At 40.2% G+C, this 25,833-nt stretch overlaps 1 protein-coding gene across 1 annotated transcript in view; it reads right to left on the bottom strand.

Moving 5' to 3' along the window:
- The window catches only part of JARID2 (jumonji and AT-rich interaction domain containing 2), a 306,448-nt gene that overhangs the window by 61,419 nt on the left and 219,196 nt on the right, over window positions 1–25,833 (bottom strand). The window contains exon 5 of the mRNA XM_048839904.2: window positions 5,641–5,817. Coding sequence (XP_048695861.1) covers window positions 5,641–5,817 — 177 coding nt within the window. The remainder of the gene's footprint in view (window positions 1–5,640; window positions 5,818–25,833) is intronic.

The raw sequence follows: 25,833 nt of genomic DNA, 5'->3' as shown, positions 1-25,833 counted from the left end.
CAACCCTAGTTCAACTTTATCTAAATTGTAGGTGCACAACTCCATGGTAAGATTTCTTGCTGCATTCTACAGGTTAAAAGGCAGCTGTAGTGGATTATGCTGGAAGTTTCTTGCAGCCAATTATGTAGTTCAAAACTATGTGTAAACAAGTATGAGGTGGGGGAGAGGGAGGAATGTTATCGATGTAAAATATTTTTGTTTTTCAAATCTTCAAGCTAAAATGCAGAGTTTTATCCTATTCTAGCACCTATCTCACTATTCAACTCACCTATCTATCATGACCAACAAACGTCAAAAGAGTCTCTCACTGAGCAGTTAGTCCATATAACACTACCCCATTTGAGGTAACAAGTCTTTCACTCAGATTTCAAGTCCGTTCTTTTTCAGTTTCAGGCTCCCCTATTCTTTTCTTCAGGTCATGTATCTCAGCTACTGAAAAGCCTCAAGAGTCCCAAAATGGGTTGTCTAATTTGCATATTTAGATATGCAAATAACTGCAGAACTGGTAATTTTCATGTTACAAATATTTTTGCAGAAAAATTACATGTGCAAAAATGTTTATTGCAACAATTAGTGGTTCTATGATATTTCAACAAAAGGCTGCAAATCTCACAAATAATTGGCAACTCACTTTCTAGGCTAGCACCGTGCCTCTAAAATATTCTTGTTCTATACTGTAGCGGGGGACAACAGATGTGCTTCTATGTTTTTTTTTTCCTTGCTAAGACAAATTCAGTTGGATGTGATAGAAGTTGTAGCTCATGCATATACCCCGAAATATCAAATTCAATGCAAACAAAACTGAGTAGCATAAAATTTGCATTCAACCACACATTCAGGATTCATTCCCATGCAAACATTCAAAAACACTGACATTCATAAGAGATGCTACTTATGGCATAGCTCACATGAACAATACACTGAGTGATTCATTGAAATGAAGAGTATTAAGCACCCCCTGATCTCTTATAGGGAATTTGTTACTACAAGACTATATATGTACTGAGAATCATTTTGCTAAATTACCCATTGCAAATTGAGAACTGAAGTGTTTTTCTTTCCTTTTTTTTTTTTTTTTTTTTTTTTAAAAAGAAGCAGGATGCACTAAAATCCAACATAGTCTTTGCAGTACTGTCTCCTTGCTTTATCTGAAGGCCCAATTTACGTTAAGAGTAAAAACGTATTTTCCAGAAAGGTTTTTAAATGTGGCCCTTCCAAGAATGGGTTTTTTCTCCTCTGCCCAACAAAGGCAAAAGCCCTATAGTAAAAGTTTTACAAATCATGTTCTAGATACATTTCAGAACATGGCTTATAACTATTTCAGATACAGTTAGGCCCAGTTTACGCTGGCCAAGGAAACAGTTTTTAATGGAGAAAAGTCAAGTTTGGACGACTAAAGCATATTGAGAGCAAAAGTGACCGTCTCAGGTAAGGTAGCTCCACATTCACAATTCTCTGGTTTTGACAATTTTTTTAGTTGATGTCAGAAATACGGAATCCTGAAATCTTCACATTTGAAGAAATTAGCCAATCATCACTTTAAGCTTCTTAGTCTGCTACAAGATAATTGTTGTGATTCTCCCATTTTGGGAAGTTTGCAGACATTTTAAACACACTGCACATCTAGGCATTGGCAATTACGGAGGTATGTGCTCAAGGTCAAAATGAGTGAATGGTTCAGCTCAGATTAAAATCCAGTCTCCAAAACTTCTGTTCTAACCACTGCAACACAGAGACTCTTCTGTTTTCCATAAATTAATGCTGAAATTCACCACAAAATTCTATAATATGTATCAGGAAGCTTGAAGTTAAAAGGCAACCACATGATTTTAAAAGAATAGAGAGACCATTGATGCACATTCCATACATCTATTTTAACCATTTTAAAATACTATAACAGCAAAGATTTTTTTATTCTCAGTAAAGATTCATACAGTCTCTTAGCTGGTAAGATAGTCTTTGAAGTCAGCTGCAGAGTGGAAACCAAGTGATTCAACTGATTAGTTTCTAGCTTTCACCATTTTAACCTTCGTATGAATCCTAAAGCAATTAAAATCACTCTGACTGGGAGCTCAATGCCACATTTAGCTTTAGGGCTTACTCAAAACATCTTCTCCCCACAAAGATCCACACAATGGAGAGGGGAAAGTCATGGGTATTTTTGTTGTTCAATTTGGTAGAAATTTCACAAATTACATGTAACACTTGTTTGTGCTGTAGTCCATGAACATGCTATTTACAAGAATTATCACTTTTATTCTATGTTACTGTTCACAAGCAACTACAAATTCGTTCCTTTAGAGGAAATGCTGCTATGCTCATTTTGACCAATCTGCTCTCTTGTCTGGCTCGTCTTGCTTGCTCCACATTCGAAAATAATTTAAAAAGCAAAAGTATTTGAAGTTCCCATAAACAATACTAACAGTTCTTTAGTAGACAAACTAAATCTGGTGTGTATGGTGACAAATTACTCCACAAAATACATCTGAAACTGTACAAAGGACAGAAGATATCAACTCCCTTCAACCAAATATTAACGTCTGACCAAGACAAAAAGCCTGAAAAAAACTCCACTATCATCATCCAAGTCTTTAACAGGGGCTGCTGAAAACTCATTTTAACATCTGCTAGACTCTTCCCTAACCAGTTGCAATGTAGCAGTAAAGTGGTACCAATATTTAAAAGCACAGCTCCACCATTTTCCCTTGTGGCAACTGCACCAATCTCTCAGAAAACAGTTTAACCACAAAATTATTGCTGCCTGCACTTTGATATTGCGTCAGGGACAATGCCCATCACACTACTGCATATTTCTCTCTCCACTCTAGCATGAAGGGGTTTTTTTTGTTTGGTTTTTGCTTTTTTGTTTGTTTGGGGGTTTTTTTGGGAGGGGCGTGGGGGGGTAGAACACTTGTCTCCCTATACATTTTCCTACTCTATATCATAGCTAGAAATTCAGAGTGTGCTGGAAATACCAAGCAAGTGGGAATATAACAATATATGTAATACTGCAGCAGGGTAGGAGGAGAGAAGCTAATTCACATGTATAAAAGTTTTTAATGTGTGTGTATTTTCTACTTAGGCAACACCACTGAACAAAAGACTCCACAGCTTACAAAAACATGTACAAATAGTTTGTAAGAACCGAGTACTCCAGCAACACATCATATAACTGCTACAGGCCAGTACAATCATAGGGTAAATGATCATGTCATCCTGGAAATTTAATGTGCCTCCTGTATTTATTAGGAAGCAATTATCTGACACTATCTAATGACACTAATCAATCTTTGAACCTTTTCTGCTTTATGTCATAGCAAATGTTTAACATTTTTGAGGCCTATAGTGTTTGTCTACACATAGTACTGTAAAAACAAAAGACTTAAATCCATTAAAAATTGACTCTCGCGCCAGATTAACCTCAATTGAGGCAGCCATTCCCGTCTGCTTTTGCTTGTGGTCTCATTTGAAACAGACATACACAAACCAGCAACAAATATGACAGACACTGAAAACTTAAGGTACTCTCAAACAAGGTAGCTTTTAATACACAAAGTACCTTCTGGGGGAAGATTATGTTTCATCACCTTTGACAAAACATTTCACATAATCCCTCATGTACTATACAAAGGTCTTCAGCATAACTATTAATGCATAAGCCTCACTTATACTGACTCTGATTAGTGATGAAGAGTATCAAGTCATTATTAAGGGTGAAAATAATTAACACTTTACCCCCAACTGAGGGTTCAGGTGTGTCTGGTTTCAAGCTAATTTCGAAGTGGCTGCACTTCAGGGCATTCTCAAAGAAAATGTGCTAACATACAGGAACCCTTTTGGCACAACATATGCACCATGCATTTAAAGCCCTGCATTTTACAGAGCTGAGAGTCTCATTTGCGCTATGCACGATTCTGTACTTGTTAATACTGGACTTTGATGCAAGATATAAAGTTTGGATCCTACAATCAAAGGTTCAGGCCTTTTACAACACTAAAATTGTTGCTAAAAACTTGTGAATTGTAGTATTGCCAGGTATCCTCTTTCCTTCTATTTCTGTGCAACTGGCCCCAAAACAGAGAAATAAACTTATAACCATTTTAAGTGAAGGGTAAGAAACAAAGTGCCACACCTAAAAAAAGGCCTAATAGAGTATACCCAGAAACTAGTGCGGGGCAGCAGGCAGAAACAAGAGAGGAGAGGAGAGTTTCCTCTGGTTTTGTGACCAGGTGGGTGGATGTATGCATGAAGGAAGGCAGAAAACGCAGAAACTGAGAACACACAGGAGGAGAGAGAGACAGACAGAAAGGCAAAAAGCAAGAAAACCAAGAATCAGCCTGTAAGCATCGTGTGACCCTGGAAAACAGCTAGAAAGAAGATTTTTGGGTCTGATGCGAGCTAAAGAGGCTTGGGTGGCAAGCTACAAAACTGTTCCTTTTGTTCTTGATTCCTCCTGCTTTTGGAGAAGCAGAATTCTGTACATTCCTTATAAATCAATCAGATTGCATCAATTTCTACTTCCAACTGGAACATCCCCAATCCCCTGAACTTTGACTATCTGCTTGGGTCAAAAAGGGGCAATAATACCTTTGATCCTACAAACTGTTCCTCATAAAGAAAACTCTTGTGTAAAATGGGAATGAGGCAGCAGGAATTGGGGGAAGGCTGGATCTCCTAGTGTTTTCCTCGGAAGGAAGAAAGACCAGCAATGGCCACTTCTATCTTCCCTGGAAAGCCGACTATGACAAGGAGTCTGTGCCCTTCTGCAGAGAGGAGGGGAAAGGATCCGGCAGACGTTGCAGACCAACTCTTCATAGCGAAGAGATATTGTGGAAGGGAATGGGGAATACAGAATTTTGTTTATTGTGGTGAACAGCCTTTAATATAGGGTGATGCTGATGTCAATTGGACCATGTGGGCTTTAGTAGTAGTGGGACATGACACCTCAGGTTCTTTTCACCCTGGCTAGTAGGCTTAGTCCTGAGGTTAGTAGGTGTTGAGTACATGTTGTGGTGACACACGCTGATTAGTTTATCTGGATATGACTGACAACCATATGAAGAAATTAGGTTGCAACTAATGCAACTCTGATGACATGCAAAAAAAAATAAAGTGTGTAGAGGTGAAGTCCTATGTTACTGACAAGGCTAACACTGCAGCTTAGAAACTCAGCGGCAAATGTGCTAGCAACAGCTCACATCCGAAATTAAAATGCTATCTCTTGGATATATTTTGGTAGCATTTATTGATTTTGGTTTTTATATTTAATTTCAACAACATTAAATTATTCCAGACTAAATATCTAAGTAAAGGCACCGAGGAAATGCCAAATAACAGCATCAGGGATTAGCAAAACTGTTTTCACCATGTAGCTCTAACCAGCTCCCTGGCTGCTCATTTGTATTTCTCCCACAGACAGACAGAATTGCAGCCTCTAGACAGAAGCTGGATAAAAGGGAAGATGCGAACCATTTTCATGGTATGGACAGTATCAGTTTTCTCCCAGATGTGAAGTCACTGCAGGGCTGAGAGTATAATTCAGTTCTTAGAATTCTTTACAAGGCAGCGTCCCCCGCAACCCCCACCTTCTCTTCTCAACTGTACGCTGCAGGAAGACAGACAGAATGATTTAGGACCTACCATGCCCATTTGGAACGTGCTTATGTGTTTTTCCTTTCCTGGGGGTTGACTGGCATGAAGATGAAGCATTGTTTGTGGCTGCCTTTGTATCCTCTGTCTCCTCGTCCTCTTCTTCATCCTCCTCCTCGTCCTGAGAGCTTCCAAAATAAACCATGTTGCTGGGCAGGGCTGGAGAACCTGATCATTATGAAGAAAAGGCTCATTAATGTCATTCCATTATTCCTCTGAGCTACCAGCATTATTCACAACCTAATTTAGTGTTAAACATAGCGGAAAGAGAGGCGGTCAGACTAATGCATGCCTTCAGTTTTGGTAATGCTATTACAAAAGGGATGTATACAAAGGCCACACTTCCAGACTCCATTATTAAGTTAAACCACCAAAAAATAAAAATAAAAATAAATAAATAAATAAATAAATAAATAAATACATCTTCCTAAAAGCATGTGCTTAAATGCTTTGCTGAACTGGGGCCAAAGACAGTATGGATAAACTAATCTATAGCCCAGGAACACTTTAAAGTAATACTACTTAGTATTTATAGTGCTTTCCAGCTATAAATCTCAAAGCACTTTGCACTGATGGGTTATTGTCTCCATTCTACAGATAGAAAAGAAACAAGGCACAAAGAGGTCCAAGTAACTGGCCTAAGTTCACCCAGCAAGTCAATGGTAGAGGGTGGAATAGAATCAAGATGTCCTGATTCTCTGCCCATTGCCCAGTTCTCTGGCTATGCTCCCTCCCAGATCTCCTTTATGTCATAAGATGTGCCATCTCATTTGACTTGCACACAAAAGGACAAATATTTTTAAATGTGCCATTCAGTTAGAGACATATGAGAAATAAAAAGTGCAGTGAATAACAAGCCAAGATTAGATTTTAAATGAATACCCTGTCACAGCATTTCCTTTCTATCTGTAATGTGAGTGCATGGGTTTTCCTGCACTACTCAAGGATACAGGATTGTCTCCCTCTTTGTATTATAAACTAGCTACTAAATACTACTGACACCTAAAGAACAACCTCCCATCTCACATGTTAGAGGTGTGACCTTGAGATGAGAGAGTCCCCAGCAGGGACAGATGCCCAAGGACTATTCTATGCAGTTATGCACACAAAGGTTTATTGGTGTTCCAAAAAGAAGAAATCTCCATGGAAATGGAGCTCATTAATGCACTATTGTCCTACTGCTAAATAAGAGTGGGAAGTTCTGCAGAGCTGCAAAAAGTAGTTCACCATTTGGTCAGAGCCCCTTTGCAAACCCTTTTGACTGTAAACACTTTGGAGCCGCTATTATGCTGTTTAATATTTTTGGTGCCTTGTTGTTCATTTGTTGTGACTTGCTGTAAGATGCCACGTACAGTTTCTGTACTATCTAAATGATGCATTGTTATAAAGACCTACAGTTCATTCAAGTTAATCCTTGGGTTTAATGATTCCTGGTTCAACTGGACATCAGGAAAGTGTTTCTCACTACACAAATTATACTGGAAGGGGATAATGAACCTATACAAAGTATCTGACACGCCTTGGAAAGAGTGGCTGGAAACATCAACCTCATGCTGAGGATCACAGTGATTAGCACTACAACCTTGGTCTCTCAGAAGTAAAAATATATTTTGAGGTTTGGCTGCTCTGCGGTCATGAAGACAACTTGTTTTCTAGGAAGAAACCCTATTTCCCCTGAAAGAAAAGGAGTACTTGTAGCACCTTAGAGACTAACCAATTTATTTGAGCATGAGCTTTCTTGAGCTACAGCTGTAGCACACGAAAGCTCATGCTCAAATAAACTGGTTAGTCTCTAAGGTGCTACAAGTACTCCTTATCTTTTTGCGAATACAGACTAACACGGCTGTTACTCTGAAACCTATTTCCCCTGCTGGGCCTCACCTAACTATGTCATCATCAGGGTTGGAACAGCAGCAAGAAACACCTGCTACCACCAGCACCAGTAGCCCTAAGAGGAGCTGTAGGGGGCCTGCCAGCTGTATCGGCCACAAACATTTCTGGCAGAAGCCAAAGAAGAATCACCCCTCTCCCCAAAACAGACGAGAGGCTGAGAGGCAGGGAGTAGCTACTCATGTGGGGGAAAGGTGGAGCAGGTGAGCGTGGCTGTCAAGATGCCAGGACTGACCACACTGAAGACACCGGGGCTTTGAACACACGTAGCAGTCTCTGTCCTCAACTTATTTAGCAACCCTTGGATCTGCTGTGGGAGGGCACCAAGCAGCTACCTCTCTCCCTCCCCAGCACCCTTACCCCTAACATGAGAAAAAGGGGGTGAGAGGGTGAGGCACAGCTAGGGTATCCTCTTGGCAGTGGATCAAGACCTGTAGCCAGGGGAAGAGCCTGAGGTCAAAGGCTGCTACATAGGACCATAAAGACGGAAGCAGTTATGTGGGTTCAGCTGCTCACTTCAGCTTGCCCTCACTCCCCCTATACACCTGACTCCTCACCTCCCACCCAAACATCTCCTCTCCACTTCATCACTATATACATGCGGCTCCCCATCTATTCCGGTGGGCATGGTGATTTGCTCATAGATATCTGCTAGACTGGAGACAGCACAGATGATGCCATCTCTTCCTTACATCTGAGGATGCCATTAGAAGCAAGAGCCAAAGCCCTGCCTGGTGGCAGCCAGTGTGTCTCCTGATACCACTTACTGGGCCATCAGCATGGGGTAGATAGGACCAGCAACACCCAGCACAGGATGGTGCTTTTCTCTGCAAAGAGATTATAATATGTTACACACACACACACACACACACCTGGTCTATTGCACACGCTAACCATCACATTTCTACAGAATGAGGATCAGCAAAAACAGGATTCCAGATGTGTTGGAAGGCATGAAAATTGAAGCAGCTAACAAAAAATGAATGGGGCATTTTTCTGCAAAACAGGAACTTTCTGTCACACCATAAGCAATCATCTGAAGAAGATAAGAGGTGCTGGGAGGGAAATAAACAATTCCTTTTGGACTGGCCCAACTCTTCTGCAGTAACTGTCTCAAGAAAGCAATAACCCTAGGATAGTTCTGAATGAAAGAGACATTTCCCTTTCTCTTCCCTTCACACCAGTCTGCAATGTGGATCCAAAAATTATTGGCTCTGCATGTTGTGGTAACTCACTCTATGAATCAGTTTCTAGGACCACTAGCTTGATGCCATTACTATGTCAATGCTACACAAAACCTGGCAGGAAAACAAAGTTACTGTACATTCTAAGATGCCAGTTTTCAAAAATTTGATAGCTGTTGCCTTCATTGATTCAATTTAATGCTCAAAACACACCAAGCTATGAAGCCTGTAAAATTTCAGAAGAAGGAGAATACTTAAAGAAAGTCAATTAGCAAAGACAGCTTTTAAATTTAAAAAAAAAAAAAATTAACTGATACCAACAAAAATAAATAAATAATGCATATTTTAAAAAAAAAAACAACCCCACACGGGTGGCTGAATATGAATACCCATATCCACATGCACCTCAAGCTTTTAGCAATTTTGGATCTGGAGCCATAGGTTATGGATCAGTCCCACATTTACTGTGCGTTTTCTCCCTCTGACTGCAGAACAGGCAAACTCTTCTTCAGGGAAGAAATTAAGTCTAACTATATGCAAGGACAGCACCTAGCGGTGTTGATAACATAACAGCAATAATACCCCACTTCAGCTCAAAGCCCATTACAGTAGAGTATGAATTTGCTCTAAAAGGGAGGGAAGGGTTAACCCAGTTGAGAGCATAGCTATAGCCATCTTTCTTGGCCCCATTCATTCCATAAACATGCCATCTCTAGTTGGAATACTTTTTAAATTATTTTCTGTTGCAAACTGTGAACAACAAGGGTTAAACCACATTCCTCTGACAGCTGGGACTGGTTGGGGAGTATATTTCAAGCCCAGGGAAATTAGACTAGCAGTTTCCAATGATACAGTAGAATTGCACTAATTCTCACTTCACTAATCTAGCAAGTCTGAAGTATAATGCATCACAGAAAACCTAGTGTTCTCTCCCACCTTTCACCAGAGATTTATTAAGGTAACCTGCAAATAAAAGAAATTATGCACTTTTTAGATATATATATATATATTTTTTTATGTATAGAGAAGGCTGGAGAAGGATTTTTATTTTTAATTTAGGAAGGGTTGGGGTTTTTTCCTGCTTCCAGTTTACATTAAACATTCAGGTTCTGTATAGCCGAGGAAACATGGACTTTTCTACACCTAAGGTTGTCCTGGTTTGACTTAAAGGTGTGATTTAAAATCAGTGTAGTTAAACAGGTACAAAAGGCTATGTGACCCCTCTTATTCCAATTTAAATCAGGTTTACTTCAGTTGAGTATATCAGGAATCAGTTCAAAGAGATAAACCACTCTTAAACCAAAATATTTCCCAGTACTAAACTCTGCTGCACAATCTCTCTGCCTGGCCAAATATGGAGTCCTGCAGACATAATCTTCCTTTGTGGGAGAGCTGTCTTTAATTCAATCTGCTAATTACTGGGAAAATAACAATTGCCTTGTCTTCACTAGGATTTCACCTTGCGTTAACTAACTTGAGTTCAGAACACACCTTTTTTCCTTGTGAAGATGAGCCATGGGTTTGCTGTTTTCAGGTTTCCACTGGAACAATATGCGTGACAGAAACTTAAATGACTAAAATGTATCTTTCAAAATGTCTCATCCACAAGAGGCAATTGGAGTGATCCACCCATCTTCTCTTCTCGGCTTCTGACAATCAGAGATTTAGGGTTGCTCCAAGCATGGGGCTGAATCCTTGACCATTTTGGCCTAAGAGCCACCAGTGAACCTATCCTCTGTTAATTTATCTAGTTCTTTTTTTAGCCTGTTTATACTTTTGGCCATCACAACACCCCATGGCAACGAGCTCCTCACATTAATTGTGCATTGTGTGAAAAATTACTCTCTCTTCTTTGTATTAAACCTACTGCCCATTACCTTCATTGGGTGACCCCTGGTTCTTGTTTGGGGAGGAAAAAATAACATTTCTCTATTAACTTTTTACACCATTCATGATTTTATAGACCTCTATCATATTCCTACGTAGTCATTCCTTTCTAAGATGATCAGCCCTTAACTTTTTAGTCTTTCCTTAGATGGAAGTTGGTCCGTATCCTTGATCATCTTTGTTGTCCTTCTCTGAACCTTTTCCAGGTCCACTATATCCTTTCAGAGATGGGGTGAACAGAACTGGACACAGTATTCAAAGTGTGGGCACACCATGGATTTATATAGTGGCATTATGATATTTTCAGTCTTATTTTCTATCCCTTCCCCAATAGTTCCTAGCATTTTGTCAGCCTTTTTGACCACTACTGTGCATTGAGGTGAAGTTTTCACAGTGACTCCAAGGTCTCTTTCTTCAGTGGTAACAGCTAATTTTGAACTCATCTCTTCTGGTTCTTTTATTAAAAATGCGCTAAATGTATTTTCAGGTAATCTGCCAACATCTGTGGTTTCACAATTACGTTTCTCTCTTTCTTGTAAGTGTTTTCCTCTTCTCCGATGTTCTGTGAAAGATCTACACAAAGGAAACTGACTATATAGGGGAAACAAGGAAACTGACTATACACAAAGTGTTGCCTAATACACAAGTAAAGAAGCTAATTGTTGTTTAATCTCTTTCAATTAGAGTCATAAGTGTTATTTGTATAACAGGAATAAAAAAAGTCAGATGGAAGTGGGATTTTTAAATTGAAGGATTTCCTTTAATAATCTGCAGAGCAAAATGTTCAAAACAATGTGCACATTTTTTCATGTGCAAAACTTAGGCCTCGTCTACACTGCCACTTTACAGCGCTGCAACTTTCTCGCTCAGGGGTGTGAACCCCTCCCACCCCACCCGCTGCAAGTTTCAGTGCTGTGAAGTGGCAGTGTAGACAGTGCACCAGTGCTGGGAGCCGCGCTCCCTGCGCTGGTAGTTACTCCCCTCGTGGGGGTGGTTTTTTTTTACAGTACCGGGAGACCCAGCACTGGTGCCGCGACTACACAGCCACGTTAAAGCGCACACCAGTGCTTTACTGTTGCTAGTGAAGACATACCCTTCGACTTGCATATAATTCAATGTGCATATGTAAGTAGGGGGTTTTGAACTCTGGCAGCTACCTACACTACTTGCACACACCTACCTTTCAGAAGAAAGTGGCTGATGCAATAGAACAAATGATACTCTCTTTTTGGCTAGTTTAAAAGACATTTAATGTGAGTATTAACATTTCTGATTTGTCAAATGTTCAATTCCCCTCCCCTCAAAATAAAAGATACTGTTCCCTGTGAAATTACAGGCATTTTTGTCTCAGATTATATAAGAGCATTAACAAAGTTGGAAAAAAAACCCAAGAATTTGGGTCAGAGCTACGGACTCAGGAGTATGGAAAGAGTCTCTGTTTTGCCAAAAGCAGTATTTTGTTACTCTTCAAAATTAGCTGGCAGTGTTTCTGCAATGTTTACTGAAGTGCAAACCAAATGTTTTCATCTGGACAGAAATCAGATTGTGATATGTTACAACCACAACAGAAATCATTTCAATCCAACAACCTTCTCTCTAATTTGGGCTGCGGTTTTTGTAAAATTGGATTCTTCTTCCTCAATTATTTACACAGACTCCCCCTAAGCCCCCTTCTCTTATTTCTTCGAATAATTAAACATAGCCCAGCTGTGCTTTTGAAAAACACAAACAATTTAAGCCGTCACAGTGATTTAAGAATGAGGCAGGTCAAGGTATGTGCGCCTTAAGCCTGACCCAATAAATATGTGGCATGCCAAATACTACACTACTGGCCTTTTGTGAAGGTTTGGTTTTTTCCTGCCTTTGACATAAGGCCCCATTTTGGGGCGGCATACAGGTGGAAAATCTTGCCTTCTGAATAGGGCTGACATGCCTGCACCTCTGTGCTAAATACAGAGGGCCAAATTCTCATTTATAATAAGGCCCCTTTATGCTGCTCTGGCAGGCAGCGTAAATGGTCCTTAAAGGAGGAGTAAACTTAATTTATACCCACATTTTATGGCCCTTTTATACTGTGAGGGTGGCATAATGGAGCCTTACTGAGAAATCAGATATGTAACCTCTAATGGGGAGAGCAACTATATTTCATTTATTTAATTCCACATGCAGGAATAATCAAGTGGGACAGAGAGTTCTCTGGTGCCTGAATAGCTTGGAGAAGCGTATATCCAAAGTGTGCAAGCGAGGCAAGGAGCACATATACACACTGCCCTTCAAATCATGCTCCCTCCATCATCACTGGACCATGAACTGCCTGGTGTTATAGCTATGACATACAGCCCAATTTCTCCTTTTTTCCTTTTAAAGCGGCTTGTGAAGGTAGTGGAGCATGGGACAATTGTTTATCCTTTGGGGGGAAGGGGAAAGGGAAAGCTGGAGATCAATGGGAATTTTCAGAACAAAAATAATTTTCATCTTTCTGGTAGATGAGACAAACACAGAGACAAGGTAGGTAGCAGGATAGTGGATGGCAAAAAATAAATAGGGGGACTTATACAAGATTTCTTATCTGACGATCTCAAAGCAATTGAGCAATTTTGCTCCAACACCTAGAGTTGAGCAATTTCTCTCTCTCTCTTTCACGCACGCACACAAAAACGGAACACTCCTTCCATTGTGATCAGATCACTATGAACAGGATTTGGACTTCAGCTGGAGCGCCACCAAGACTGCTCTCCCTGACCCTTCCACAAATACTAACTGGCTATTTTATACAGGAGGAATCTTTGTTCCATCATCAGCCTCTCTCATGGCAGACGTGCAGAGCAGCTGCTTGTGCCTGGTTCAAAAGCATGCACAGTTGCCAGCATTTTCCCTCCAAGGGACAACTCAACAGAAACGTTGGGATTCTGATAATTTACTAGATCCTTGGCTGCCAGAAGATTTTACTTTCTCATGAACTGTAGGTTATTTAACTAGTGACTCCAGAGCAGCCAGCAATACAGGTGACTTACCAACAAAACAAAAATGAAGCTTGTGTTATCTTTTGCTTTGTTATAACATAGGAAGGAAGCTTTTTTTTTTTTTTTTTTAAAAAGAGCTTTTCAGGTTTTGTCTGCCCTGCAAGACGATGCAGCCTTGTCTACACTAGCTTTTCCCCAACCCCTAAAAACTTCCCATCATTGCTACCGTTGTTTCAGCTCCACCACTGAAGAGTAGAAATGCTAGTGCATGCAAGGAGCAGACATAGTGGGGGCCAACGTCCTCATGGGCACTGACTGCTGGAACCTGTTCTGCCCCTTCCGAGGAGGCGTCCCCCCACCCTCACTATCGCTTGCTGCCGTCTCCACCCCGTCCCCCTGCCAGCTGAGCAGGGCTCTACAGGTGTAGGGGTGTCTGGGGCAGGATGTTGGAGAGAGAGAGAGAGCTGGGCTCCGGGGATGAGTAACTGGGGCAGGGCGGGAAAGGGAGAGCCACGCTCTGGGGGTGGGGATGAGTGGGGCAAGGAGAGCCATGCTTGGGGCAGAACAGGGGAGCCGCCGGTACCTCTCTCCGCTGGAGCTGTTCCTGAGTACTCCACTGCTCCTCCAGGCTGCAGCAGCAGCTCCTGCTCTTCCACACACCCCCGTGGCAGAGATTGGTTACTGCAGGTAACCAGACTTTTAGTGCCTGACCAGACACTGCTAGGTTGCCTTTTTGACTGGACTTTCCAGTCGAAAACTGGACACCTGGCAACTGTAAGCTGACAGCATTTTAACCATATGTTGTCTAATCTGTTTGCCTTTACTATATAATAAAGGAAATAGGGTGGGCACAGGCTCAATTTTCAATAAAATCCTTTGTTGGTTATCTTAGTAGTATGTATGTTCTCAAAACTCAGGTTATACAATGTCAACCAAGGAAATACAATAAGAGAGGAACATACATTGAAATGTTCTAACCCATGCCACACGTATGCAAGACCCTTGCTAGTATAACCTACCATCCTCGTTTCTATTTATTGTTCTCCTCCTTCTCTTTGAAAAATAGCATCAAATTTCCTCCTATTGCTTCCCTTTTACAACACATGGTTAAAATGCTGTCAGCTCCTTGTATACACTAGCATTCCCACTCTTCAGTGGTGTAGATAAAACAACTCACCCTACTGGCTGTTAGATCTTCCCCTTGCTCTCCCCTTCATACCTTGTCTTTTTCTTTGCTCTCCGTTCCTGTATTCCTTTACTTCCCGCATTCTCTTCTACAAGTCCCCCGGTCTTTCCATCGTTCTTCCTCCCCACTCTAGCATTCAGCACTTATATGAACATTAACTAGCTACTCATCACAGAACCCATGCAGGTACATTACCTCCCATTTTAAAAATAAGGAAGCTAAGGCAGAATGAATAAATTGACTTGACCGTATCAAAAGCAATAGAGGGAACTAGTCTCAGAACTACGATTAGTTTAGAATTAGAACTCATTCTTGTACTTATTCCACCAGACCATGCTTCTTACACTACTAAGCTATTCCTCTTTGTGGTCAGAGGTTACTTTTGCTGCTCTGCAGAAGAGCGATCTCCAGCGATCTCCAGTTGCCAGTTTGCACTAGCCCTAGCTCCATTAGTAGCAGCACATATGGCATGTGGAAGGACGGACATGGAATGGGGGTTGTGAATAATTGCTATAGTTCCTAACATTTTCACATTGACAATAGACATCAAACCCGAGAACCTGGTTTGCATTTTCAGGTCTGTCATCACATGACGGGACAGATTTTTTGTTTCTTTAAAATTAAAGTAAAAAATAGCCATAACATTTCTAGAATTACAAAAATCAGAGGGCTCACCGATATTTGCTTACAAAGGCCAAAACCACAGTGACATCAATACCTCTATAAAGTACTGAAATGTTATCCCCATTTTACAAATCGGTCTCGAAAATCTAATTGGCTTGCCTATAGTCCTGCAGTGAGTCAGTGGTACAGACACGAGGAGAACCCGGAAGACCAGTCCCCTCTTTACCAGAATCAAGTCAATTTCACGCTGCTGCAGCAATATAGGAACAGAAGCAGGCACTGGAGTCATTCCTGTGAGTGGAGGTCAGGGGGGCAGCATAAGGGAGAAGAATCTTGATTCCTCTGCAGCACTCCGGAGGCTACAGAGTAGAGAAAAAAACAGAAAGTTCCTTCTGCCTTCTAGCTGCATTTCCAATTTATCAAACATCTTCTAGCCAGAAGTTGGTATGAAAGATAGAGGTCCGCACACTAGGTTCAAGGACAGCATCCTAGCAGAAGACCTATCGACTGCGGAAGGAGGGAGGTCAGAAGACTTTCATCACTCATACCTCACTACTATGGTTTCCTCCATTATCTTGTATATGCTCTTTTGGCTAGTGTGTGCTTTGTAAGTTTTTAAACCTCTACCATTACAGCATAAATTAATGCTTTATTCTTCAATTCCTGTCCTAAACCACTGTTAATGCACAGCACCATATTTTACCGGTGGGTGAAGTGATCCCATATACAACATATATTTATTTTTCATACTACATAAGAGAAAAGCTCTACCTATGGCAGAGCACTGTGTATTAGTCTTAATTTTGAAAAGGGCTTTAGGATTCGCTGGGATGAAAGGTGTTATATACAAACGTAATATCATTAATGGAATGGTTCAAGCAATTAAAATCTGTTCACTTCAAAGCTTGCACAAAAGATATGGGATTAAGTCTTATGATTTCTTGTCATGCCAAAAGCTCAACTTCAAATGCCCAAATCATTTAGTACTGAAAACCAGCTATGAAAATTGCCTTCCAGTTTTTTGTAAAACTACCTCAAGTCTTCATGTTGCAATTTCTTGTATTTTAGAATTAAACTAATCAAGGTTATGAAGCAATTAAACTTCTCTTCCCAAAGTGTCAGCATTTTAATGCCCTCCTTTCATAACTATATTGATAAATCTGCTATTTGATTGGAACTATCTTGTTTGGCTTTCTTTAACCTGTTTGTATAGTTCTTATGTAGTTCGTAAGAGACTGAAGTTGGAAGTGACAGAGGAGGAGAAAGACCTCAGTATGTGGGTTGATCACAGGATGACTATGAACCACCAATGTGATGCAGCTGTGAAAAAGACTAATGCAGCCCTAGGATGCATCAGGCCAAGTATTTTCAGAAGAGACAGGGAAGTGTTAGTACCATTACGTAAGATATGGTGAAACCTCATCTGGGATACTGTGTGCAGTTCTGGACTCCCATGTTTAAGAAAGATTAATTCAAACTAGAACAGGTGCAGAGAAGGGCTGCTAGGATGATCCAAGGAATGGAAAACCTACCTTATTATTAGAGGAGACTCAAAGAGCTTGGCTTGTTTAGCCCAACCAAAAGAAGGCTGAGGGGAGATAGGATTGCTCTCTATAAATATATCAGAGGGATAAATACCAGGGAAGGAGAAGCGTTATTTAAGTTAAGAGCCAGTGTGGACACAAGAACAAATGTATATAAACAGGCCATCAACAAGTTTAGGCTCAAAATTAGATGAAGGTCTCTAATCATCAGAGGAGCGAAGTACTGGAACAGCCTTCCAAGGGGAGCAGTGGGGGCAAAAAAAACTTGACTGGCTTCAAGACTGAGCTGGATACGTTTATGGAGAGGATGGTATGATGAGACTGATTACAATGGCAAGTAGCCGATCCACAACTGCTAGCAGCAAATATATCTAATAGCTGGTGATGGGACACTATATGGGGATGGCTCGGAATTACTACAGAGAATTATTTTCTCAAGTGTCTGGCTGGAGATCTTGCCCTCAGGGTCTAACTGATCGCCATATTTGGGGTCGGGAATGAATGTGCCCCCAGATCAGATTGGCAGAGACTCTGGGGGGGTTTCGCCTTCCTCTGCAGCCTGGGGCATGGGTCACGTGCAGGTTTAAAGTAGTGTAAATGGCAAATTCTCTGTAACTTGTAGTCTTTAAACCATGACCTGGGGACTTCAGTAACTCAGCCAGAGGTTAGGGATCTATTTCAGAAGTGGCGAGGTTCTGTGGCCTGCATTGTGCAGGAGGTCAGACTAGATTATCATGATGGTCCCTTCTGACCTTAAAGTCTATGAGGGGGGTAGTTTAAAAATGTTATGACACACAAAGAGTAGATATGCCCTGTTAAGATAGCAGAGGATAGAGACAGCAGGCCACTACATTTTCTACCCAGGAAAATGACAACAGTTAAAGGGGTATGCCACAGCAGAGTGAATAAAAAAAAAATTTCTTCAAAAAAAATTTAATTGTTAATCATCTTTTGTTTTATTTAGATAATAAGTTTTTCTTTTTTTAACCTAAGCTTGTTTTAAATGAAATCTGAATTTAATATAAACTATGTTAAGCTCTAAAAATGTACTATAATCTCTTCAAACACTTAAATAAAAAAATGAATATGCTGAATCCCAGAGCTTCTATTAAAAATTTGGTTTTAAAGGCTGCTTTTCTACATAAAGAAAGAATCGGGGGAAAACATCTAACTTTTGAGGTCAATCTTTATAAATATGGCACAATAGGTAATGTACTGTATTAAGGGCTTGATCCTGTGGGAGACCCAGGGGCTGTGTACCCGGGTACAAGAGACTGTCCAAGTCATCACAGGTGTTGGGACCCAGCCTCTGACTCCAGGAAATACTATCATGTATCTCATGAGGATCATCCATTAACCCTTCCCCCTCCCATCTCCCTGGTCTCATACTCTTGTTTTAAAGCTTCTTCCTACCTGAACATACTAAAAATGTACAATCAGCATCTGAAAATATTAAGCAATATAATTGCTTAAATATATGTACATAGTTATAGTGTATCCTCCTAGGTAACAAACAGATGGTACCAAATCTAATGTAAAGGCTCTGTTTAATTGTAAATTAACAGGTTTTAATGGCTATATATCAATCAATGAGAATGCACCTTTCTTTAGAAAGTAACCAAGAAACAAATGGAAAGTTTATGAACTGAGACTTTCCACTTGATTTAAATCACAATTTAAGTTGCTGATTTAAACCACCTTGATTTAAATCAATCCACCCAGCTGTGACCTTAGGCACCCTTGTGTTCACACCCTACATACTACTGGAATAATTTTTGTACAAAATACGCCTTGTGAGATATCATTTGAAAACTAACTCCACACTGGTCAATAATACTATTGTAAAATATATGTAACAATGCTGTATGTGAAATTATGGATATTTACTAATGTTATGCTTTAAAATCTGTGACTAAAAGATGGGCAATTGCTAAGTTTTCTCCAGACAGTGGAAAGAGGCCAATACCTCAAACCAGGTGTGGCCCAGATTCAATGGGCTATTCATTCGTATTGGAGATTGCAGCAGGAAGAGATAATTTGCAATAGTAAAAACCAACAGCAGGGGAGGAACAATCAAGAAGCCTGATCTTCCAAACCTTGTGGCTCCTTTACACAGCATGAACTAATGAACTTTATCTGGGGGTAACCTTCAGAAGAATACATTTCAAAGGCTTATTCAATTGTCAAAGGGAGGGGCAAAGAACCCGAAATCACCCTTCACCTAAGGGGACAAAGAGACCAAGCTATTTGAGCTGTGTGTTGGGTCCTGACCATTAAAAAGCTGGAAAGAAGACTGTGGGAGAGAGAGAGAAACCATCTTGAACGAAGACTATCTTGCTAGATTAAGTTTTAGACCTTTAGATTCATGTTTTCACTTTTGTTTGTAATCATTTGACTTTAACCCTTAAATCTGAATTTACTTAAAATCTCTCTTTTTGATTAAATACACTGGTTTTGCTTCTATTCTAAATCAACCAAGTGCTGTATTTGAATTGCAGTGATTATTAAAAACTCCAGTTAAAGCCACACGCTGCTGTGCTTTTGTCTCTTTAAAGGAGCAACGGGTCTTATTACTGAACATTTCACGGCAGACTATTTTGCGGAAATTAAGGACTCCGGGTGTGTTTGGGACACTTGGCTACTAGCAACCAAGGGTGGAGGAGACCAGAGCATGGCTGTGATGTGACAGGCAGGCTGATGGAGTCAAGAGTTGCTGAACCAAGGCTGCTTAACACACAGACACCCAGTGCACGCGTGTGTGCTGGCTGGAGTGTCCACAAAGGGAGCTACAACAGCATAGTGGCACTCAATGCTCAAGCACTAACAGTGACACAACCTCTTACTGGTCTCAATTGCACCCCAAAACGTGACACCTGCCCCGTAGCCTATTTAAGGGTGGGATGATTGTGCGAGGACAGCAGAGGCAACACATGGCCGGGGGAGGCACCCGGGATCATGTGTGCCCCCAGACTTCTGCCAGGTCACATGATGTGGCTGGGGCCCCTCCCTGTGGGATAGCTACCGGAGCTGGTGAGCTGCTCCCCGTGGGCAGAGGTAGAAGCAACAGCTGGGAGCTCCATGGAGATGCTGCTGCTTTCTGGGAAGGGAGACTGAGGGTAAGGAGGTGGGGGTGTGGACTTGAGCTGTGTCTTTGAATTATGTTCTCCCTCCGCCACCTGCATCAGCAGGTACGGGTTGTCTCTGGAGGACAGGGTCACTGGAATGGTGAAAGGTGCCGAAGTTTGAAAAAATATGCATATCTTTGCTGCAGTGACAGTGGAGTTTGCTGTTTGCACACGTTTTCGCAATACTGCAGCATTTTAAAGTTGATGAAATTGTTAAATCACTTGAAAGAGTGAAGAATTGTGTGTTTTGGGTTATGAGAGGGCAGAAGTTCTGTTAGCACAGACTGAAAGCTGTATTTTGAGGCCTTAATTACTGAGATGCCTCTATTTAGGAATCCCTAAAAAATCAATAAAAACCTAGTTCCCAGATCTCCAGCTTATTTTGAAAACTGACCCTAGGAAAGCTTTCTAATGTTGGATACTAATCATCATCTTTGCTACTCCCACCTCCCCTGAAGAACTCATCTCCCCTGAAGGGTGGAGGTGGAGTGGAAAGAGAACCAACTCCCTAACTTCTATTGCTCCATTAACATTTTTAACCTGTAAATAATTGTAGGTGGGTAAAGGCCACTTAAAAACAGAAGCTATTAGGAATAATGTGATCTCAGTCACAGAAAATACAGTAAAAGTACAGGCTATTGTACTACAGCATAAAGATGACACGTTCCTCTCCACATGAACTACTGAAAGATACTAATTATGCCTCTGGCAAAGGGCACATACGCTCCTTCAAAGAAGCTATTTAAAGATAAGAACACTGCAGGCAAACACTTCAGATGTATTTGCACTATTCGATTCCTTCTCATGTTGGAAATTCTGGGGCATGAGTTAAAAACTAAAAATAATAAAGGAATGGGAATTCTGCCAAGCCTGGTCAATGTTGTATTCTAAATACTTTGAAAATACTATTAATTGTTAAAGTTTTTTTGTCTTAGTTAGATGACTTTTTTAAAACAAAACAAAATTTAAAATGCCCATTAATACCCATTTTGAAGTGAAGAGTTTGAAAAATCAATGAATAGTAATTTCAGAAGTGTCCACAGCCCTCACAATTTGTGCTAACGAAAACGAGCAGGAATTAGTAAATTCTCTCCTCACTTAAATTAGAGCATGTTTAAAAAGAATAATTAGGATCACAAACTTTCAGAGAAATAAAGAAGAACCCAAAGTAATATAGATCCCAGTCCTACAAAGGGATCTCTAAGCATGGGCCTCTTCGCCCTTTGTGGAGTCTCACTGTCTTCCACCAACAGCCTGTATATAATATTCTATGTTCCTGGAATTAAATTAGACTTTCCAGCTACATTTTTGGATGTTAAAAGCCATAAAGAAAACCTTCCCTCCTCAAGGGAAGAGTGAAGATCTTGCTCTTAGTGGAATTTTTAAATTACTGTACTTTCAGGGGAAAGCGTGGTATAAACGTTCGTTTCACAAAGTACAGATGACAGGTTTCAGAGTAGCAGCCGTGTTAGTCTGTATTAGCTGTAAGTTTACAAAGCTCAGTGTATCTCCCTGAAGTCACGTACAGAGAAACAAAGCTAGTTCATTAGCTGCTATTGGCAGGGAAGATTCACTTTATATGAGCATTTGTTCAATACTTTAAAAGACTGTAACACTTTTATGAAGGGATACAAATCTCTAGGTCCTCATGGACTTTATCATCAAGGTCTGATATTTTGTATACCATCTGAAAAAGGAATCTGAGCAGGACACCTAATAGAGTCCCTTCATTTCCCCACTGCTTTATGAAATACACAAGACATAGTGTACAATTTATTCCAAATATGCTCTACAGCCAACAGAACAGCAACACTTTGAGGCCCACCAGAAGTGTGTAAAACTCCACTGCTGTGAAACTGGCCTAATTAGCCCACGTGGTACCTTTCTCAGAATGAGTGATTGTTGTAACATACGTATCAAACATTTATACAGTGCCATACATTTATACTCTGTTTTCAACAAGAAGATTTAGGAAAAAATTTACTCTCCACATAGTATCATATTGTAGTTTTCAAGCTGTCACTGAGCAGATACCATCACTGAGCAGATATCAAAGCTCATACTACTGACTTATCAGCCAAACTAGTTCCCAATCCTGCAAAGTGACAGAGTCCCACTGAAATCAACAGGACACTGCACGAGTGGATCACCCTGCAGGACTGTCTCATTAGCTGACCCGCTGCACAGTTTTCAAAGACCTGAACAAACGTTCTATATGTGCCTCGTGATACTATGTTACCAACAATTACATCACTGCTAAACCTATAAATTGCCATGAATTTCAGTGTTTTACAATACTAGGGTAAACTGTAAAAGAATTGGGTGGGGATTTAGCAGCACAGCTCTTAGTAACAACTGAAGCTACAGACTTGAAACCCCACATGAAAATTTTTGAAAATTTGCCTCTTGGTGTTTAATAAGTGATTGCACTGATAAAGAAAAAAGTCTTGTTATGCTTGCTTAGTGTAAGCGATCGGGTGCAAGCGAGAGAAAGACCGAATCAAACTGATCTGAAGATCTGACTGGAATTTTTCCTCCATTTATAAAGGGTATTGGGTTCACCACCTATAGTTTTTACCCACTTTTCAACTCTAACAACATGATTAAATCAGATTAACATTAGAAGAGAGAAAGTTGCTTCAAACATAGACAAGACAGGCTTTTTATTCTTCTGTGTCTCATGGTTCTAGCCAGCAGTTTAAAATCAACTTCAAATGTTCTTTACTGCTTAACAATCACCAGAATAAAAATCCATCTTAAAATGTTGCATGTGCTGAAGGATGGGGGTGGACTGTGTTAAAGAGAGCTGGGGATGGAAAGAGATGGGGGGGGGGGGAATTGTGGATCACAATGCAAGATGTGAAGAAAATGTCAGTTTTTAAATTTTTTTTAAACTGTGGTTACCAGATGTTAAAGGGACATTCTCTTCTCCATTAAGGCTTAAGAATGACGTTTTCTACACCATGCTTTTAACTAAGGCTGGCTATCAACATTTTTTTTAAAAACAATAAAGGAAGTTATTTTTAAACAAACCAATGTTCTCTTGCAGCACCTTATTCATTTGCAGAATACTGCAGCCTGGAGTTTGAGATCCAACAAACTTAAACTAATCAGAAACTGACAGATGGACTTCAATTTTATTTCCATTCTTTCATTATTGTCCATGTTGAGCAAAATGTAATAAGTAAGATTGCATAAAATGAGAAAGGTGAGGAATTGATATAATTTTTTAAATTTTAGATTCAATAATCCTTGTGTTAGTAGCAGAGATCCTTGCAATCCATTTGCACCTCTGAAAAATGTAAAAAAAATGCAGAATTTGCATTTTTACATAGAATCTTTAGTTTCTACATTCTGCGAAAAAAATAAGTACATATCTTAACTATTAGCTAAATTTTACTGAAAGTATAGGGTGTCACTTATTCAATGAATGCGACCTACCCCTCTTGTGGTTGATTTTTTAATGGGCTTTAAATTTACACAGCTAAACATACTCCAATAAACTGCTTTGGGCATATATAGAGAGAGAGGTTACTCAACAGCGTGTACGGATTTGTGTTTTAATGCATCTCAAAGTTCACTTCAGCCTCCAGCTGTGAGTAATTAAAGTTATGAAGAGATGCCGAAAACTTTATCACCCCTAAAGACCATGTCACTGAGTTTGGCATGGACAAATTTCATGTTGATGGTAATGCGCTGTCCTGTAGATTATGTTTGAAGGCAGACAATTGTAGAACACATGCAAAGCTCCAAACAAACTGGATGAAAAGGAACGAAAACAAGAGGCAGAAACAGCAAGGCCACTGACAACAGTAAAGAACCAATGCACTGTGATTGGACCATTCTATTAATTTTATTTTATTATAATGATTGATGGCAGTGGCAAGCTTCAAACTTGCTTAAAAATTGTAAATATATCAATAAAACATTATGTTCAACTGAAATCTATATATATTATGGCTAGGGAAACTAGAGTTCAAACTTTCATTTCAATCGCAGAAAAACACTTTTATTGGGGGGACGGGGTTAATTGGATAATTTGGGGTTTTTTTAATCACAGAAAACTCTGGTTATTAGTGTAACAGGTAAGATTTCTTTTTTTTTAAATGCAAGAATTTTAACCCATCAGTGTCATTTTAGGAAAGATTTATTTAGGAAAAAAAATATAAAAAGTACAATCACCAACTAGTCTAAGTTTCCCGACTTCCCACTGGAGGTCAACGGTGTTTTCTTTGGGAAACAAAGGCTTAATCTGGGGGGAATCTTTAAAGTTTCTCCACCACTGCTACGTGCACATATTGGGTGAAGTTCCTTTGTATAAACTTTGTCCAATCTCTTCTCCCTGTAACTTTTTATATTATAGGTGTGAAAAATAAATACAAAATAAATATACATATAAAAATCTGGTGAAAATTAAGGTGTAAAATATGCATTAAGGGCCACATTTGATGCTCTGCCTCCAGGAGTCCGTTGTCTCCTGCAGGCACAGCACAGAATTTGTACCCTACTGCAATGGCCCCAGCATAATTCAGAGGAGCTTGGCTCCTCTAAATTATGGCATACTCCCCAGTGCTCCCTGTGACTTGAAGCACAAGCCAGAATGGACATACTGACACGCACTATGGCCCACCCTCTCCTGCCCTAGGCTCCTTCCCCCAACATGTCCCTGTTTAAGGCAATCCAATGCAGTGCCTTCCCCCAGAGTCCCTGTGTGTTGTTCTCAGACCCTATACAGTGACAATGGAACTGTGTACTGTTTATTTTTTATCCTAATACTGTATTTTTATCTATTACTTCCTGGGGGAGGGAATCTACATATAACCTTTTGTTAACATGCACATATTGTTTGAAAAACATCCATATTTCTGGATCTTGAAGAAATTTGGAATTGACCGCAGACCTTCAACAACTTTATAAAACTTCTATTACTTTACAGAAGAACATCTATTAGAAGAAAATTACAGATACCAGATCCAAATGTTCACTATTAAGAGAAAAATCTTGCTGCATGAAGCATTGGATCAGGAGAAGATACCTGTATCTCATATTGCATTATTCAAGTCAGATTGCTGGGGGTAAAGTCTCCCCCCTTTTCAAGTCGCCTCTCCATAGGTGTGAGGGCCTTAAGAGATTTAACGATACATATTTAATAAAGAGAAGAAAATATATATGTACAAATGCACCCATGTGCACACACTTATTAGCTGAACTTTCCCACAAACAGAATGCGTCAATTGGCCCTGAGCACTTCAGCAGCATGCTGCCAACAGACAGAGCAAATTACCACACAGCAAATTAGATCTAATCCACAGAAATGTAGAAAGGGATTGAGTCTGCATTTTAGTCTCCACTGGATGCTACTTTTCACAATCCATATATATAAAAATAAATAACCTTCCATCCCTATCCTGGATTACAAGAGAACTCTACATACTGGATGAGAGAGTCAAGATAGACAACTTGGCAGCCTGGTTTCAAGCCATTAGCAGCAGAATACATAAGCGTAGGAAAATTCAACCATGCTGAACTAGGAGGAGAAAAACCAAGGCAGGCAGCTATGATTGATGCTGAGCAGTTGTATTCCAAGAGAACTGTGCTGTAAGAGAAGCAATAGGAATCTGCAAAGTGGTAGTAGTAACTGAGAAACGAGGCAAATGTAGCAAACCTCAGGGGATTAAGTCCATTGCGTTAGGATTCTGCCAGCAGGGCCGGCACTATCTGTAATGAAGGCCTTCAACCAGGCTACAGGAAGGAAAGGGCAATAGCAGTGTTCTTCACTGC

The sequence above is a fragment of the Caretta caretta genome, chromosome 2 (assembly GCF_965140235.1).
Source record: "Caretta caretta isolate rCarCar2 chromosome 2, rCarCar1.hap1, whole genome shotgun sequence".
NCBI classification, from domain to species: Eukaryota; Metazoa; Chordata; order Testudines; family Cheloniidae; genus Caretta; species Caretta caretta.
This window is presented reverse-complemented; position numbering and strand designations above follow the sequence as displayed.